Raw genomic sequence first — 19,201 nt, forward strand, 5'->3', positions numbered from 1 at the left:
GTGGACCAAGACAAGGAAGAGGAAAGAATGGATAAGACAAGACACAAGGCAAGCTATTGAAGACAAGAGGGCATCAAATAAGAAACTCATGGAGGCAAACTCTGAGAGGCTGTAGGAGAAGTACAAGCAACAGTATAAAGAATCAAACAGAGCAGTCAAAAGAATGACAAGCGCATATAAGAAGAGTACATGGATAACCTTGCAAGCCAGGCAGAGGAGCCAGCCAGCAGAGGAGAATGGAAGAATGTCTTCAGGATCAAAAAAACATTGGTAAATATTTCACAACATACAACACCCCCAGAATATACAGGCAAGGCAGACTACTCACAACCGATGGAGAGCAGGAAGCACACGGGCCGAGCACTTCAAAGAAGTCTTGAAAAGCCAATACTAACAGGCAAAGTGGACATCCAAGAAGTGGAGACAGACTCATATGTGAACACCGCACCACCACAGAATGAAGAAATCATCATTGCCATGCAACCTCTCAGGAGTGCAAAAGCTTTTATCCAAGACAATCTGAATACAGGAATCTTCAAGACAGACCCTGAGTCATCAACCAAGATTCTCAAGCCACTGTTTGCATAAATATGGGAGGGAAAGAAAGTACTGATGACTGAAACAAGGGCATGAATGTAAATGTTCCAAAGAAGGGTGCATTAACCAACTGTAACAACTGGAGTGGAATTGATTTCTGTCAATCCTTAGTAAAATCCTGGCAAAAATCATTATACAATGCATTTATGATGCAGTGGACAAGCAGTTAAGAAAAGACTGGGTTCTGTGAGCAGAGGGTGTGTAGATCTTACTCTACGCAACATCAAAGCGCAGTGCACAGAGTGAGAGATATACCTATACATCAACTTAATTGATTTCAAGAAAGTCTTTTACAGTATCCACCATGAAAGCTTCTGGCTTATGCTGAGAGTCTATGGCATTACGCACCACTTAGTTCTCCTAATCAGGAGGTTCTATGATAATTTTACCTGTAAGGTGGAAGATACTGAGTATAGCTTCAAAGTCAATACTGGTGTGAGACAGGGATGTGTGATGTCGTTGTTCTTCAACCTGACCATTGACTTGGTAATGCAAAATACAAATGAAAACCAAGTCAGATAGACCTTATTCTCTACATTGCAGGACCCTGACTCTGCAAATGACCTAGCCTTGCTCTCACACACACACCAGCATCTGAAGGAGAAGAAGCCTTACTCAACATTTATGCACAGCAAGTGGGCCAAAAGACCAAAAGACCTAAATGAAGAAACTATGTGTGCATCCCAAACCCTTCACCAATCAAGATGGATGGAGAGGACCTGGCCATGACTAGAGAGCTCAGCTACCTAAGCAGTAACATCAGACAAGATGAAGGAGCATTCAATGACATCAAGAGCAACCTAAACAAGGCCAGGAATATCTTCAATATGCTGAGCAATGTGTGGAAATCATCTCAGTACAGCACCGACACCAAGCAGAGGTGATACCAGAGATGTATTCCATCCACCCTCTTGTATGGTTTTGGCCCCCCTTATGTACAAATGTGATTTGGGCAACAATAGTAGCCCCATTATTCCCATCCTGGCAAGAGGCAATAATTGTACCAATGTTTAAAAAATGGAATAAGAATCTATTCTTCTGTTATCATCCTAAATCCCTATTGGGCTCCAGACTAAACATTTTGGGCAAGGGTTCTCCTTTTAAGGTTGGAACACTGGACAGTGAGTAATGATATTCTTTCTGATGACCAATTTGCCTTCACATCAGGCATTGGCACAATAGAGCAATGTTTAAGCTAATCACTTCTGATAGGAATGTATGTACAATCAAAGAAGGGTGCATATGGTGTTTATGGATTTGTCAAGCGCATTCAATAATGTAAATCAATATAAACTATGGTCCATGCCTGAAAAGCTAATCGCTTTTTTGAGATGTTTACATTGGGATACTTCTGTGAAGATTAGGTATAGCCCAAATGGAGAGTATTTTAACTCTATAAGTTGCAAACGGGGTGTCTGGCTCCTTTATTATTTTTAGGCTATATCGATGGGTTGGAGAGTTATTTATTGTCACACTTGGCGGGTGTCCCAAAAGTAGGAAGCCGTTTAATCTCTACTTTATTATAAGAGGATGATGCAGTTCTCATTTCTAGGACTGCAACCGGTCTGCAAATATTGATTAATGCTTACTGTGCTTTTCTGAATAATTTAGATTTGAAAAGAAATAGCTCTAATTCTTTTACCCTGAATAGTTGCCCTAAATGCATAAAAAATAAGGCTCACACCATAGTCGGTAAATAATTTTTTTATTTCTTAGGAATCCCCTTTGATTTGGCATGCAACTATTGTTTTATTGACTTTGAGAGCGCAACAGCTCTCTGAGTTCTTGAAGAACTTTTTGTTTTGCTCCTAAATTGGACCACCAGCCTGCCTGGGAGATGCTACTTCTTTATAAGTCTAAATGTATTCTGATGGGGGTTTATGGAGCAGGAGTATGTGGCTATTCAAACCCTGAGTTCATTCAACAGGTCGAAAATGATTTCCTCCGGAGACTCCTTGGTGTTTCCCAAAGCACTCCAACATGCATCAGCCATGTTGAGGTTGGGATGACTTATACAGAGGGCACCATAAGCCTGGCCCGCATGATGTTATGGGTCATGGTCTGGCAAACACCAGATGCGGGCCTATCAAGATGTTTTTTTAAAAGATATTTTGACCCTTGATAACAGGATCAAAGTACCCTGGCTTGCATATGCAACTGACTCCTTTGTGAAAATTGGAATCCCAGAGCATTTTTCTAAATGTCTAGACAGCTGATTTAACAAACGTCATCTTAAAGCCCGGTGATTGCAATTAGTGGAAAACTACTTTTCTGTGCTCCTCACATACAATTTAGAATTGTATCTAACATTTACCCAAAAGTTGCAATATAGGTCACATTTAACTCGCCTGCGTCTTGGCACTCTACATTTTATAGTAACTTTTCCCCAGCAAGTAACGTGGTTCTCATCTCTTCCAATTTGTCCCTGTGACAATCAGTTTCACCAAAACACTGATTACTATATGCTATTTTGCACAAAAACAATCCTCTGAGGCATTTTCCGCTTTCTATGTATGCTGCAGAATGCAACACACATGGAAAGAGGGAAAAACAAGGAGAAATATTCTTCTACGAGAAAGAAATATTTCTCCTTGTTAAACCTCAACTAGGGAGGCATAGCATTGAGACACATTCCCAGGTCTTCCACTAACGGTAAATCTGGGAATGGGACAAAATCAATGGGTGGATGCGGGGAAGCACCCACTCTCCACCCATGGAACGCCTTCCTAGGGCAGAGTAACACAATGCAGCGATTTGTGCTACGTTGCCTTACTCTAGATTTATTGGGTCACTCAAGGTGGCAATGCGTGGCTTGATGAATCTTACTAAGAAGTTGTGTCACCCTTGTGCCCCATTGCAAGGCGCAAGGGCAATGCAACTGCTTGATAAATCTCCGCCTCCATGTATAAGAAAACAGTTTTAAGTTATAATTGCTGCATGGTTTTTAACTGTCATAGAATGCTTTTAGAATTTGTTATGCCCATTTGTTGACCACTCTATCAGAGTTTGAAGTTGGAATTTAACCATTGCAATGGAAATTTTAAGTGAATGTTACTGAATTTTTTATGTATTGTATTGTATGATGCATTGTTTATATTATGTGTGTCTAATAATTTAAATTGACTGGCTGACTGATACTATATTATTCAATATGGTACTTACAATACCATACAATATAAGATAAATAAGAAGAGCTGTATTTTAAGATATCTTGCAAATATGCACTTGAATTCCTGAAGGTTAAAACCTGCTTCCTGTTCGTATCACGTCAAGGGGGGTTTAGACCATAGAGTATCTGATCACTGCAAGCATTGGTCTCCAATGGATTCAATAAAGAATTAATCCTTGCCTTTCTGACTTCTCGCCATGGACGGTGTTTGTGTACTCCTGCAATTCACGCTCACACTTTTCTGATTGCATTGAGAACGTTTTTCTGTACATATTGATTGCATGGAGAACACAGGAAAATGCACGAGTGGAGAGCTATATTCATTGCGCTGTACTTATCCACATTATTAGAAGCGATGCAGTTGAAACTAGGCATTGCAGAACAAAGCAATGTAAAGGGAATATATTATAAAATTACAAGTGCATCAGAGTAACCACATTTTAAATAATTTAAAAAGAAAGGATGAGAGTTTTTTCTAAGTAGATTTGAGTCAGTGAAAACAAGCTGAAAAGGAGTAAAACGTGAAAGTCCTAGATGCAGATGGATTCTCATATGTAGTGATAATATAATGTGTGCATCTCAAAAGCCATGCATGACAATGTTCTTATTCAATTTTACGGTGTTCTGCAAATGTGGTGCGGCCGTAGAACAAAATTAATGGAAACAAACAGGGCTTGAGTCGGGTGTACACACAGGTACACAGCGTCCCCCCACTCTTTTCACAGGGTAGACGCCGTCCCCCCTGCCAAGAAGTTGGGCCCCACAGAAATATGCTGACCTTGTCCCGGTGTAATTTTCAGACACCAGGACAGGTTCAGCAGCACCTGCACGTTGCTTGCTTTCCATTTCCAGCAGCAACGTGCAGGCAGTGAGGAAGACTTTTTTGCACCTCCAGCTGGGCCGAAGTTAAGGGGCCATCCGGCCTCCTTTTGTTTGTATATGCTGACCGGGGGCCGCCTGGAACCTTACATTTAAATGTAAATGCCACAGAGGGAAACAAAGGGACATAGCTTGCCTTCTCTTCACAGGTACTTAAGAGAGTCATGCTTTTGCCTTTGTTCTGTCCCTGTATATAAATGCAGACACTGTAAGACTGTCAGATGGGTTAGCCTGTCCCAGTATTTACACAAAAAATAGATAAATAGGGCTGTTTTATTTATTTTATAGCGCTACCTCGTGACGTCATGAAGTCATTTGCATATTGTCTTACTTGGTCAGTCTACCCACTTCTTTTTCTAGGACTTGTGCCCTAGAAACAAATGATGCTAACAGATTTAAATAAAGGCGAACCTCGTCATATTACAGATAACACTAGCATTGAAAAACAAGTTGTAGTTACACGGCATGTGCAGAGTTAACTGTTTCTTACCATATCCAATTGGTAAGACAATCTTCCATGTGCAGTCTAAATTACTACGATAATTCCCAGGAAATCCAGGTGTTAGTATCACACCAGTCATGCTTGTCAGTGTACCACCGCACTTTGCTATGAAGAAAAATATAATTTAATTTAAAAAACAAAAAAAAACTTGTTTCATTCATCAACCAAATTGTTTGACATACAACCTTTATGTTTACAAGCGGTATTTGAATAATTGTCTTCACTGCCATAGCTTGTTGAACACTGCAGAAATAGCTATATCATTTGTAATTTTTAGAGTAAAAATGCACATTCCTTATCAGATGTACCCAAAAGGCAGAACAGGTGTAGTTCAATTTCATAAAATGCTGGTATTTTGTTTTTAATGAAAATTGTACTAATAACCTGGTACAAAATTATTTTCAGAATTTGCATACAATTTTATGTTTGAATTTGTTGCTACTCTTGTATTATCAGAAACTCTTACTTAATTGTAAGCAATGCATTCATATAATGGGCTATTTGATTGCCCTAGGCACATCACAATTAGCTTTTTGCTTCTATATTCGGTTTCTACAAAATATTGTTTCACATGAATACATTAAACATCATAAAACTTGTTCTGATAAATATATTGTGTGGAAATGGATCTGAGTACAAACACACTCATATAATACATCTGCCTTTCACCTTTGGCCTTCAAATTATAATTTTGCTTGTTCCCCATTTCTCAGTGGATCATCATGGTGCACGTTAGGAAAGACATGTCATTCCCACATCCTGGAATTAAAACTAACCTTGTATTAGCGGACACAAGTCGAGGAATACGGCATAAGTATCCCCCACTCACGCCTAACAAGGAGCATATTTGTATTTGTATAAACAATGAAGCTTCCTGCCTTGGCCCACTTCATCCACTTGGCTAGTGACAAAGAGACTCTTGGTGCTGGAGTGGACTTCCACACGCAAGCTATTGGCCTCCTACTAATTAGAAACACATGGTCTGCAAACCTACACTCACTGCAAAAGAGACACGAGAGAGTAGTAAGTAGGAACTCATCATGGTAAAAACCAAAACCTGTATCTATAAGCCCATTTAAAGGATCTAGAGAACCAGTCTGATGTTAGAACATCATAGCTAGAGGAGTGCCTCATGATTCGGAAGGGGAACAGATTGAAGCCAGCATCAGAAAACTGTTTTTGTACATCATACTGGACCTCGAAGAGAAGGACATTATACTTGACCGCCCACACAGAGTGAACTCACACTCTCACTAAATCAACAAGCCAATAGACATGTGTCCACAATTTTCAGCAAAAAGAATCCATTGCGAAGGCAGCAATGCCACCAGTCAGACCACATTTGAGGAGGAGAATTTTAGCCAGTGACTGAGTACCTGAGATACAAAGATGTGGGGTATGAGGCAGTTGGGGCATGCCTTTAGACATATGCCTCTTGGACAAGTCTCCACATCAAGTGCACTGAAGCTAGAAACATTATAGGTATGCAGATCTGTCAGATGGATTTGGGCCCCTGGGGTCACTATCTACATACAGCAGCCCACAATCTCTGGAACATACAAAAGGCAGAGAGTCCAATGCAGAAAGTGTGGAATATAAATTACAGTGGAAGGATTCCATCTGAGAGGGAAGGGTGCTATCTCAAATGCAAGGCCATACCTGCTGATGACCTCCCAGCTTGAGGGATGAGCATAGATGGCCTTGGCCTTACTCCTTTCTGCCGACGCTGAGAGAGCATTTGCCAAGATACATTGACCATTCCTCATAAATGCACTGTTTTAACTAGGTCTGGCAAAATTGAGATTACACGTGTGTCATTTGAATAATGCTGGGAATTTTTCATTACACTTGTTCTGAAATGCTTCAAATTATGCTATTACACCTCTTTGCATAATTACACTCTATTAGTTATAAAAATGTATCATGAAACACCGTAAACCTTTTCAATGAACAATAGAATGTGAGTGGAGCTTTATCATGGTGCTTTTTTTAAAAATGTATTCATGCTAAAAAATGTATGTGATGACACATTTTGTGCTAAAATATAGTACAGAATGAGAAATTTGCAATAAGCATATTTAGCAGAATTTTTGCGTAATTATGTGAAAGCATATTCCATGAATTTCCTACCGCCTTTTTTTTGCAAAAAGCATAGATCCTATTTGCCTTGTATTGAGAATGTCTTGCACACGGAGTGAGAGTTCTAGAGAACCCTGAAATTTACCTGTTGGCAGATGACATGCTAGTTGCCTTAAAATACCTAGTCGCCTCATTGCCACCTCTTCTGCAGGAACACAGGAGGTTCAGTCTGGCCTCTGAGTTCAGAATTAACTTGCAGAATTCACTGATTCTGAACTTTTCTGACACCATAGAGCAGAAAGTCTTCTTGCAGATTAGGTTTCCACCAGTGGCGTAACTAAACTTGAAGGGGCCCCCCTGCAAAGTACATGGAGGGGGCCCCCCATGCTCTGGACCCATTCAGGAGCTCTCAGGGTGGGGGCCAGCCACTCCTGCACAGTGCTGGAGGGGGCCCTCTGGAGCTTAAAGGGGCCATATTTCCAAGGACAGGAAAAGCCACGCAGTGTGGCTTTTCCTATCCTTGTAAATATGGAGCAGTGAAATGCGCTACCAGTACGTCACAAAAAGTGATGCATTGGTGGCGCAGGGGGCTTGTAAATCTGCCCGCAGTTCTCAGCCTCACGCAAAAGATACAGCCACCCACTTCTTCCTCTGAGTCCCCAAGAAAATCAAAAGGCTGTGTGAATTATGTGTAGACTCTGCTGTCAGTGGCAACATTTCAGCTGTTCAGCATTAACCATGTTATTTATTTATTTGCAGAGTTTTACAAAACGTGAACATGACTCTTCAGGGTATCAGAGCGCTGTGCATATAACAGTCAAGTCATACATACAACAAAATACAAGATGGAAAATGCAAGGAGCAATGCAAATACAAAAATAGATACAATATACCAAAACGGCTTGTTAAATTGGAGGAGTCCACATGAAAATGCTCCCGCTGAAGAGACTAAAAAGATAATTAGTGAAGGAATCTATTCATCACAGTGCTGAAAAACTCTGCAAGCTCAATTGTATTATGCAGTCTCCTTTTGGCACCTTCAAAGAAAATGTGTTGTAAAATGTTGCAAATGTTGTAAAATAATCAACAATTTTAAGAGCAGAGAGGAGTGTGTGTGTGTGAGTTGTTGTCTCTGTGTGCAGGTAAAAATTATTGGTGAAATCCTGCCGCCACCTCACCATACCCGACTGAAAGCACCTGTACCCAACTATTCACTAGACTAGAGAATACATTTATTTTGGGGGGGCGGGGTGTAGCGCACCAAACATACACCTCTGATTGACTTGTTCTGTGGGAGGCCGTCACAGGACTGTGAATGTCTTCGTTGCAGTTCAGGGTGTGTTACTGTATCTACTGTGACGTGGCACAGGATGTCAAAAATGTAAGCCTTACCTTTTCCCTGTTAAATGCAAACTCTCCCCCACCTAGTGGTCTGGGAGTCAGCGAGGGGGTAGTAGGGTACAGAGTAGGGGTGCTGACATCAATGTTACATCACAGAAGTCATAGGGAGTGTGAAAATTCCAAGTGTCACGCAAAGAACGCAAAGGACAGTGGTAAGGGTGTAGTACTTAGCTGGTGGTGCTTTTTTAGCACAACTCTGTCACAGCTATATTACTAAAGCAAGGTAGTGAAGAGTCATTTACAGGCTGCATATTTTCCATTTAAATGGGCACTAAATTTGGTCAGAGACTGTTTTTCATTGTTAAAAAGAAAGTAAACAATGTGTGGAAATTCGCCTCTAGGAAATAATTATGCCTTGATTTATTTTGATCCTATTAACATCTTTATTTCCATTATACTTTAGAATTAAGAAAATAAATGTGGTTTTATTTGTGCTTTCCGGACTGATATTTAGATTTCATTATGTGTCAGAAAAAAATTACTTGTACTATATCCACGCAGGACCTCCACTAAGTTCAGTTTACAAAATCATCTCACTTTGCAAGTTAGAGAAAGTAAACCCAAATTCCAAGTTTTTTTCGAAAAGTGAGACTGAGGAGATTTTTTGAGAATCGGCAAACCCTTGAACGTATAAATCTGTCGGGCCTTAAACCCAAGTCATTATTTACTCCCACCCTGGCTATGGTTGGGAAGAATATTGAAGTCTTTGAGAGAGCGGTCGAGAGTGATATCTATAATATCCTTAATAAACCGAACAAAAATATTGGACATAATATTAACAGAAATGAGAGACAGGCCCTAAATTCCCTTAAAGCAGATATGAGTCTGACAATCAAGCCTGCAGACAAAGGAGGTGGGGTAGTGGTTTTCAACACCCTGGAGTACGAGTGTAGAATGCTTAAACTGCTTAATGTTGAGGAACACTATAAGCGAACTAATGCGAATAGCTTAGAAGCTGTGTCTAGAGAATGCCTTGATCTTTTAAGAGAAGCAAAGGAAAATTCCTGGATCTGTGAGAACGAGTTCAATTTTTTGAACAACTTGGAGCCTAGAACTCCTGCCATATACGGCCTACCCAAGATCCATAAGAATAACACTGATCCACCAATGAGACCAATAGTGAGTAGCAGTGATTCCCTTTTGGAACCTGTTAGTAAGTATGTTGACCACTTTCTATGTCCTATTCTCTGTAGCCTACGATCTTATGTGAGAGATTCTGCCCACATTATCTCCCTTATTGAAGGAAGGCCATTCTGTGGAGAGACCCAGTGTCTAGTTACCCTAGACATTGAATCTCTCTATACTAACATCCCACAGGGCGACGCGGTTAATGTCATTCGTGATATTCTTAGGGATCGATCAGGACTTGGGGGGAGCTAATGTTGACTTCATTGTTAGCTGTGTCAACCTGATTTGGAAAAATAACATCTTCTTATTCAAAGACGAGTATTTCAAACAGCTTAAAGGGACCAGCATGGGGGCTACCTGTGCTCCGAGTCTGGCCTGCCTCTATGTAGGCCAGTTCGAGACTAAGCATATTTATAACGAGGTGGCCCCCTTCTTTGAAAATGTAGCGGGCTGGTACCGCTACATAGATGATATCTTTTTTATCTGGGAGGGTGCCGTAGAGAAACTGGAAGAATTCCTAGACTGGTTGAATCTGGGTGACCCTAATTTGAAATTTACATTCCATCACAGCAGAACCAAGGTTGACTTTTTAGATATCACAATTAAAGATTCAAATGGAATTTTAGAGGTTGAGTTGTTTACCAAACCCATGGCCAAAAACACTCTCCTCCATTTCTCTAGTTTTCACCCTAAGTCCCAGAGGGATAGTATTCCCTTTAGCCAATTCCTCCAACTTTGGAGGAATTATTCTGACTTACAGGATTTTTATAAACATGCAGATGAGTTGAAACGCAAGTTCAAAGACAGAGGTTATCCAAAAAAACTCTTATCTCATTCCCTCAAGCACGCCAGGTTTTATGACCGTGATGTACTGGTCAATAAACCTGTAGCCGGAAAAGAACCACCCAACAAGGTGATGTTTGTGAGTACATTTTCTAACTTGAGCAATCAGATTAAGAATATTGTCAATAAGAACTGGCATATTCTGAATCATGATGAAGAGGTGAAACTGGAAAGACCTCTGTATGCATTTAAGAAGAATAGCAACCTTAGGGATATGTTAGTGCATACATACCGTGAAGACAGCCCTGATACCCAAAGGACAATCACTAACACTTCAACAATTGGCAATGTTAGATGTGGAACTTGCAATATCTGTCCTCAATGTATACCAACCAAAGAAATTGGGAAACAGGGAGAGAGGTGCGAGTTAGGTTACAAGAGCACAGGTCAGCCATAAAAACTAAAAAACTTACGGCACCTCTTGTGCCTCATTTTCTTGAATTTGGACACAGAGAAAATGATTTCCTCTGGTTTATCCTGGAAGAGGTGAAACTAGATAGGAGAGGTGGGAATATCATTAGCAAACGAAGAGCACGTGAGCAATGGTATATTTCCCATCTCAACACGGTACGTAAAGGATTAAACTCAAGAGAGGAATGGGAACGCCTCTTAGTGGCATGATAAGTGATATGTTTTTTGATCTTACTTATAGATATTGGGTCAGACAAATATCTTGACCTGGAGAGAGGATCGGTCTCCCTATTCTGTAGATGGCTAAGATTGTTAGTAATAGATGCTATCAGTGTGGCACTTTAGTCATTTCTGTCAAGAGATGGCTTGAGCACCCTTTTAGGCCTAGTTGAAATAGAATGCGGCTTGTTTGATGAACACCTCCCCAATATAGAAGTATTTGCCAGATTGTTTCATTTTTTGACTAAAACTCTGCTGGCTAAGATGTGTTGACGCCTTTTAATATCTAAAGCGTACATGTGCTCTTGCACACTGGGGCAGCGGTTAATGCTGTTGTTTTCTTAACGTCAATATGGGGATTGAATGAATAGTGGTTTGTCAGTGCAGTCAGTTATAATGAAAATAAAGTTTTCATTTATTGCTGCACTGCAATCAGTACTAGCAAAGCGGGCTTTTTCTCATTCCTCTTAATTTCTGTTTATCTCTTTTTGATATATTCTCTTCAGAAAAAGATGAATAGCGGGATTCGGTAAATGAAATAATAATAGAGAGTGGCATAATGGACAGAAAATCTTTTTCGCCTCTTGTTATTTAAACAAGAATCATTGGACTCGGCTTAAATATAGTGAACATAGGTAAAATAGAGTAAGTCTCCACAAACATTTTTTCAGTAAACCAAATAGTATTTAAATAGCCCGCGTTAGGGATTATTTAAAGTTTTAAGATGGCGACCTATTTGGGGACGTTTAGGTCTTAGTTCTATCTGGAGTCTGTGTCCCGTGAATGAGCTATATTTTTCTAGGCTATGAGTTTTTAGTTGTTGTTTTTTGGCATGAAATAAATAAACAAGTATACAATAGAGGAAATCCTCACTAATGACCCCATAGTATATTTAACCATACTCAAATCGTCTGCTTCAGTGTCTGTCGATACTTTCAAGATGGCGGCCTATTCTCGGTCAAATACGTCTCGGTTCCGTCTGGCATTTTTGCCCCGGAAGGACCTCTACATTTCCGGGTCACTGGTGATATGCCGGTGTGTATTTAAGGCTCATCGTTTTTTCGTACTTTGTTCAATTGTATCGGAGGAAGTTATTCCGCGGACCATACCGGGCGTCATACAGATATGTGTGTAGGCAGGACGTTGAGCAGATCACGGTTGTTGCGACAGCTAGATACATCTCTTAATGGACTTTTTTTGTCTGTCTTTTCTTCAGTGTAGTGATAGAACAGATCCTAGTTTTGGGACGCTTTTTTCTTCACTATCTTTGCTGAAGATTGACAACATAAATATTCGAGGTAAAGGGTGATTTGTTGTTTATATTCCTAAATGTCCGGCGATCAATTCAGATATTGGCATTCGTTTTCTGTGCAGAGAAGGCTATGTTACAGAAAAACCATAATTGCTGCCGTGCGATAGAGGAAATAATAGAAATGTGTAGATAGTTTATGTGCTAACCTATCCCTAAATGTCGGGCGATTAATTCAGATAGTTGCATTCGCACAATATGACAAGCAGTTCGTTTGTTGTGCAGAGTGGGATGAGGCTATGTTAGAGAAAAACCGTAATTGTTGCCGTGCAACAGAGGAATAGAGATAGGTCATGTGCCAACCACTGCCGGTTTAAGAGTAAGGCAGTAGCAGAGCGTTTGCTACGTCAATACTATTGTTCAATTAGGTCATTATAGTTTTTACTTTGTTTCAGAGATCGATTTACTGATTACCTGGGGTGATCTCTGAATAAATGGAGTGACAGCCCGAACATATAAAAGACATCTGCATTTCGCACACACTAAAGGTAAATACTAGCTCTATTGAGCACTGATAAATAAATTGGGTGAACTAAAACCGAAAGGGATATTCAGTAATCATTGTGTTCCCCTCTTCTATTAGGTATTATATTCCCATGAGGTAAATACCCATGAGGACATCAGTTGATTGACCCGTGTGGGGCGTCATGATATAAGCCACTAAAAAACATATACGAGGTAATCTGAGAAAGCCCATATACAGTGTGAATATACTGCAAATCCTAATACCAGTGGATTGTAGCGATGTTATAGGATGCTACGTTTTGTCTAAAACAGGCCTTTTTGTTTAAACAGACCTTTTTTAGTGACTGTATGTGAAGTAGTGGATCAGGCTCATGTAAGAGAAATCGTGGTAAAACCTACAAGGTTGCACATAATAACTGTGAGTTCAATAATTATACAAAGAATCACCGTCTGGTGAATACTATATGATATGAATTACTAGTCAAGAAAGGACATCCCTATAAGATGACTTAGTTAATATTATTACTGCCAAGTAGCTGTTAAACATGATTCATGTGCACTTTAACCATCTCCTGAGAGAGCTAAGTGAATTTTCACTAGCCAACGAATAGTACTAGTACATACAGACTATGGAGTGTTTGTGTGTTTGTCTCACATTTTTTAATGCATGGGATGAGTTTTGGACATAAGAATGTATCAAACATTATTCAAATAAATGTACTTCGGTAGTTACTTATACTACTCTATATATATTCTTTTTCAGATTTTTAATATACATAAATTGGGAACTCATGCAAAAATTCCTGAGGAAGGTGTTGGCTGTGTATTAGGGCCCACCGAAACGCGTTGATGCTTGAATGAGAGGAAATCATACAAAATCTGTGATGACAATGGTTCTGTGACATGTATATTTGGATTATTTTTTACTGTGGTCACAACCGATGAATCCTTGATTTGGCGATTTCCTTGTTCTAATAGGATTAATTTGTCCTTTCTTTCTTTCCCAATTTGCAAATGCACTGGTTTGTATGATTATTGGTGTATTTCTTGATTTTACCTGTCTTTGAATCGTGAAAATTTATTTTTTAATTTATTTTTTATTTCTATTTGTATAAAGTCTGGAGACTGTCAGTTTTTTATTAAATATCTTTGTAATGTTTTATATATTTTGTGATATATGTGACTATTCGTGAAATCTGAATATTTTTTTTTACATTATCTCTTTGATTGCATTTTTGATGTCCATTCTCATCCGGTTAATGTGAGGTCTGTAGGGTTTATTGGCTGGTGAAATATATTGATCCAAAGGAGGTCTGTTTTATGACTAAGGTCATTTCTGGTACCCCTCTCCTTTGGTCTAGGGGTCCCTCTCTCTCTGTTATAAAAAAAGTCAGTCTATAAGGCACAGCAACTTTTACCAGATGAAAACAAGAGTTAAAGTCGTGTTTATTGCCCATTCATCCTCTGAACTCTAGCATGGTTAATATGCGGGTGCTGCAGTACCCCTGTTTCCAGCGCCAATGGTCACCGGCCTAGAGCTGCATATTTCGGTGGGGGGGGTTGGTGGGGATGGTCTGGGCCTGCTCGGGTGAGCCTGGGCTATTCACCGTGCCTCGGGTCAGTCAAATGATCAATGTCGATGGAAAGAGAGTGAACCCCAGGTCGGGGCTATGCACAAACACACTGTGCCGTGTGCCTCGAAGCCTGCCAGTGCGATTCATAGGGGTCTCAGACACACAGAGGTGTCCAGTACATATACAAATTAGCATGTTCAATACTTGCACCCTTGACGCCACATGGAGCCGAGTGCACCCCACGAAATATGACACAATAACTCACTTCAGTGCACAGCGCTTCTGCCATCTCTAAGTGCTGTGGATAAAAGGTATCCTTATTTCTCTATTACAGGTGGGGAATGTATGGACTGCGTTGGGTAAAAGGCTGAGTCGTGCGGGGCTCCCAAATGGTGATCAGCAGAGTGCAGACTATAGATGACATCAGCGGCGAGCATTCAGCTTGGAGACATAAGCTGGAGACACCCCCCGCCGTCGGTCACCCCACAATAGAGCCTTTGTTCATCACATACCTGCGGTTTTCGCTGACCCTGGAGACTTGTCCAGGAGAACAGCGTGCCTCTGCGGTTGTAGTTCTGACTGCCGGACAGGCCTGCTGTGCTCGAGCCGACCAGTGACAGTCTGGGTATGTGATGGATGAAAGAGCTGGGCGTCAGCGGGGGCTGAGTGTATCAGAGGAGACGGCCTCTCCCTGAGCACGGTCTGAGCAGGAATTGAAACTTAGAGCTCGCGGTAGACTCTGACCTTGATTCCTTGCTGGAGAGTCAGGCGATCTGTCTACACAGATTACAAGCAATTATCCACCCCCGCTTGGCTGCGTCTCATCCCTGCGATAGAGCCCTCCAGGAGAAAAACACGAGTCTTTGACCTTCAATCAGTGCCTTTCACTAAATAAAACCACACATGAGAGGTCACTGTTGTGTTCCGCAGTAGCGGGCAATACACGTGGCACAGGCCGCAAAACAAAACTCTGACACCAACTGCTGGGTAGGCAAATGGCTCTCGCGTATGCGCGCCTCTGGCGTCACATCCGCGAGGGCTTATCTTTAGTAGCTTGGTCACGTGACCCCCCTCGGCGTTCCCACCTCTGGCGGGGTCACAGGGGGTTCGCCACATACAGTACATTCCCTGGGTCAACAATGCTATCACCCAGGGGGTCGCGCCTATTGCGTCATAGGGGCGAAATTACAGTCACGTCGACCCACGTGCAGAAAACGCACTTACAAGATGACCATATTGTCTTGTATGTAGCGCTTACTACCCCTGATTAAGCGTTGAAGTGCACTGCTCCAGACTCCAAGGGTAGTGTTTGGGGCATTGTTGTTGGTGATTGGCACTACTCTTGTGAGTTCATGCATTCATGCCAGGGGCCCCTCACACTCACATCTGTAGGGGATGGGGGGGCCCCCTCCAGTATGGGTAAGCCTTGGGGACCCCCTGCACCACGGCTGCTGCGGGGGCCTTTGTTACGCCCATGGTTTCCACTGGGCTGGAGTGATGGGCATAGTCCTTATCTAGGAGTTAAAATATCCCCCTCCGTGGAGAAAACAGTACAGTACATGAAACTTATAGAAATCTTATATGCTCCCTAAAGATTGATCTCCAGGAGTGGCACATGCAGTACAGCTGTAATTCATGGTCGAATGGAACAAGGCAGAAAATGAAAAGTATTGATGTTTCACAACCAACTAACAACCACATCTGGAAAGCAACTTGGTTGGCAAAAAAGCACAAATTGTAATAGTTATATTCCTTCCCTATTGGCAGGGTCTTGCTAGCTTCATGGGATGCAGTAATGATTAGCAAGGGTCTCCCAACCTGTTCCATATCCCTACACACACCACTTATTGGTAATCCAGACTATGCCCCGCTATGGACTGGGATCAATATGCAGTTTGGCAGGAGGCAAAAGGGTAGTAGGACTTCTAAGACACTGAGGGCCCCAAAACTTTCAATCAAATTTCAGTAGACTTTGAGGTGCCTGAGTCTGAAAGAATAAGGTATCTGTAGATCAGGCACTGGGTGTCTCACAGAGAGCTCAAGGAGTAGGCAAGCAGACAGCTGACCTCATATGCAAAATGGCTATCACTAAGACTGAAGGCTGACGATTGACACATTCAGGCTGAGCTCTATCAGTCCCTCCTGGCAGATCCTCATCCTTTTTTGACCTCCAAACAGAGGAGCTGGGACTATTAGTATTATGTGGAACACTGACAGATAAAGAATCAAATACGATTTTCTACATAGCACGGGCAAGTATCTAGCTCATCCAATAAAGAAATATTGGCTAAGATATCTACTTACTGGTATTTAACATCCAAAAAAGTACACACCTAGAGTAGATCCAGGAGTGAAGAGTGCCAGGGAGGTTGTGGGGCGACCAGCTCCTTTCTGCATTTACTGAGAGGAACTGCTAGACTATACATATATATATATATATATATATATATATATATATATATATATATATATATATACTTGAAGATGAAGGATCACAAGAAAACAACAGCCAGCCAGGGCAAAAATCTGGATCCCAAAGGATACAATGAGTCACAAAGAAATAAAATATCCAAGAAAGAAGTGACTCAAACAGATAGATTCACCAAAGAACAAAAATATATTTCCACTACAACGTTTCAGCTTCCGCCTTCCTCAGGTAGTACAAGATGGTTTGCTCTGTGGCTGCACAGATGACAGCTGAATTTTCAAAAAGCATCATGAGTGAAGATTCCATTTGGAATGTGGAATCAATGCAGTCCAGAGAGCTCTTGAGATATGCAGTAATCAGGTTGTGTTGTCAGTAATGTTCAGTCCATCTGGATGCAGTGATTTTAAACGGTACATCCAGAAGTTTTCCCTGGAGTCCAGTAGTTCTTCCTTTGAAACATGTTCCACGGGGAAAATCTTCAAATCTGATAGTGAATGATCCACAAGGTTAAAATGATTGGCTACAGGCTGGTCAATTTTCTTATTAATTATTGCAGATTTGTGGTTCCTGAATCGTGTACGGAGGTCATTCACTGTTTGGCCTACATATTGCTTTTTACAGCTTTGTCGTTGGCACTGAATCACATAAATAATGCATGTTGAGCGACATGTAAGATGCTGCCTTATTGCATAGGTCCTTCTCGTAACAGAACTAGTTGCAGATGATGTTTGTAAAAGATATTCACACGTGATGCACCTTTTAGAGTCACAGCAATGAACCCCTGCATTTGTTACAGCTTGCTTGAGTTCAGCTCTCACAATAAGAGATCGTAAATTTGGAGCTCTGCGGTAAGCAATGACTGGTGGTTTTGGAAAAACCTTTTGCAATTTTTCACAAGTGGACAGTAAGGGAAATGTTTTTTGCATTATATTTCTGTAGTTAGGAGCTGATGGATGATAGTCCACTACAAATGGAGTTCTGTCACTTTTGTTTCTGCCGTTGGTATTCGAAATAAGTGCTTCTCTGGGTATCTGCAAAGACTTGTCAATTTGTTGCTGTATGATATGCAGAGGATAGCCTCGCCTTTTAAATAATGTAGCAAGCTCCTGTAGATGGTCTTTACAGGTTTCCTCATTGCTGCAGATGCGTCTTATTCTGAGTGCTTGGCTGTAGATGATGCTCAGTTTAGTGTGGTGTGGGTGACATGAAGTCCAGTTTAGATACAAATGAGCATCTGTAGGCTTGTGGTACAGATCAGTTGTAATTTTGTGTTCATGAATGGTGAGTAGCACATCCAGAAAAGGGAGATGAGGATTCTGTTTAGTATTGCTGCTGGTAAATTTGATGGTAGGATGGATATTGTTGATATAAGCTGTAAATTGTTCCAATGTTCTACTTCCGGAATTCCATATTATAAATATGTCATCAATGTATCGTAGCCATACCAGTGGTTTGATGCTGGAAGTAGCAAGTATACAGTTCTCTAGTTTGCCCATGAAGATATTTGCATAGGATGGAGCCATCCGAGTACCCATGGAAGTCCCTTGTATCTGCAGATAGTGTTTTCCATTGAATGTAAAATTGTTGGATTTAAGGATAACTCTTGCAAAGTTGGTAAGCACATTTGTTGATGGCTTTTTCACAGTTCTTTTATTAAGAGCTTCAGATAATGCCATAAGCCCATCCTCATGTGGTATATTGGTGTATAATGATGTAACATCAAATGTAGCCAGAAGAGTATCATCATCAAATGTGTAGGTTTGGTTTAATTTTTCAATAATCTGAAGGAAGTGACTGGTATCTTTAACAAATGATGGAAGTTCCTGTACAATGGGCTGGAGGTGCAGGTCGACAAATAAAGATAGTCTCTCAGTGGCTGTGTCATTGCCAGAGATGATGGGACGGCCAGGATTGTTCATTTTGTGAATTTTGGGAAGCATATAAAATCTCCCAGGTCTTGGTTTGGGATGAACAAGTATATCTGCTGTTGTTTCATCAATGAGGTTTAAGCTCCTGTATCTTACAACCATGTTCTTAATTTCTTTGTTCAAGTCTTCTGTGGGATCAGTTTCTAAAGGTTTGTAAGTGTTGGTATCCATTAGTTGTCTCATTCCCTCCTCAATATAATCACTTACTTTCATGGCAACCACTGCACCACCTTTGTCTGCCGGTTTTATAATGACATCCATTCTCTGTT

The 19,201-nt window shown here is 40.9% G+C and overlaps 1 protein-coding gene across 1 annotated transcript in view; it reads right to left on the reverse strand.

Annotated features, from left to right (window-relative positions):
* The window catches only part of CSMD1 (CUB and Sushi multiple domains 1), a 2,626,220-nt gene that overhangs the window by 1,014,340 nt on the left and 1,592,679 nt on the right, over positions 1-19,201 (reverse strand). The window contains exon 34 of the mRNA XM_085610820.1: positions 5,136-5,252. Coding sequence (XP_085466946.1) covers positions 5,136-5,252 — 117 coding nt within the window. The remainder of the gene's footprint in view (positions 1-5,135; positions 5,253-19,201) is intronic.

This window comes from Triturus cristatus, chromosome 6 (genome assembly GCF_964204655.1).
Source record: "Triturus cristatus chromosome 6, aTriCri1.1, whole genome shotgun sequence".
Lineage (NCBI taxonomy): Eukaryota > Metazoa > Chordata > Amphibia > Caudata > Salamandridae > Triturus > Triturus cristatus.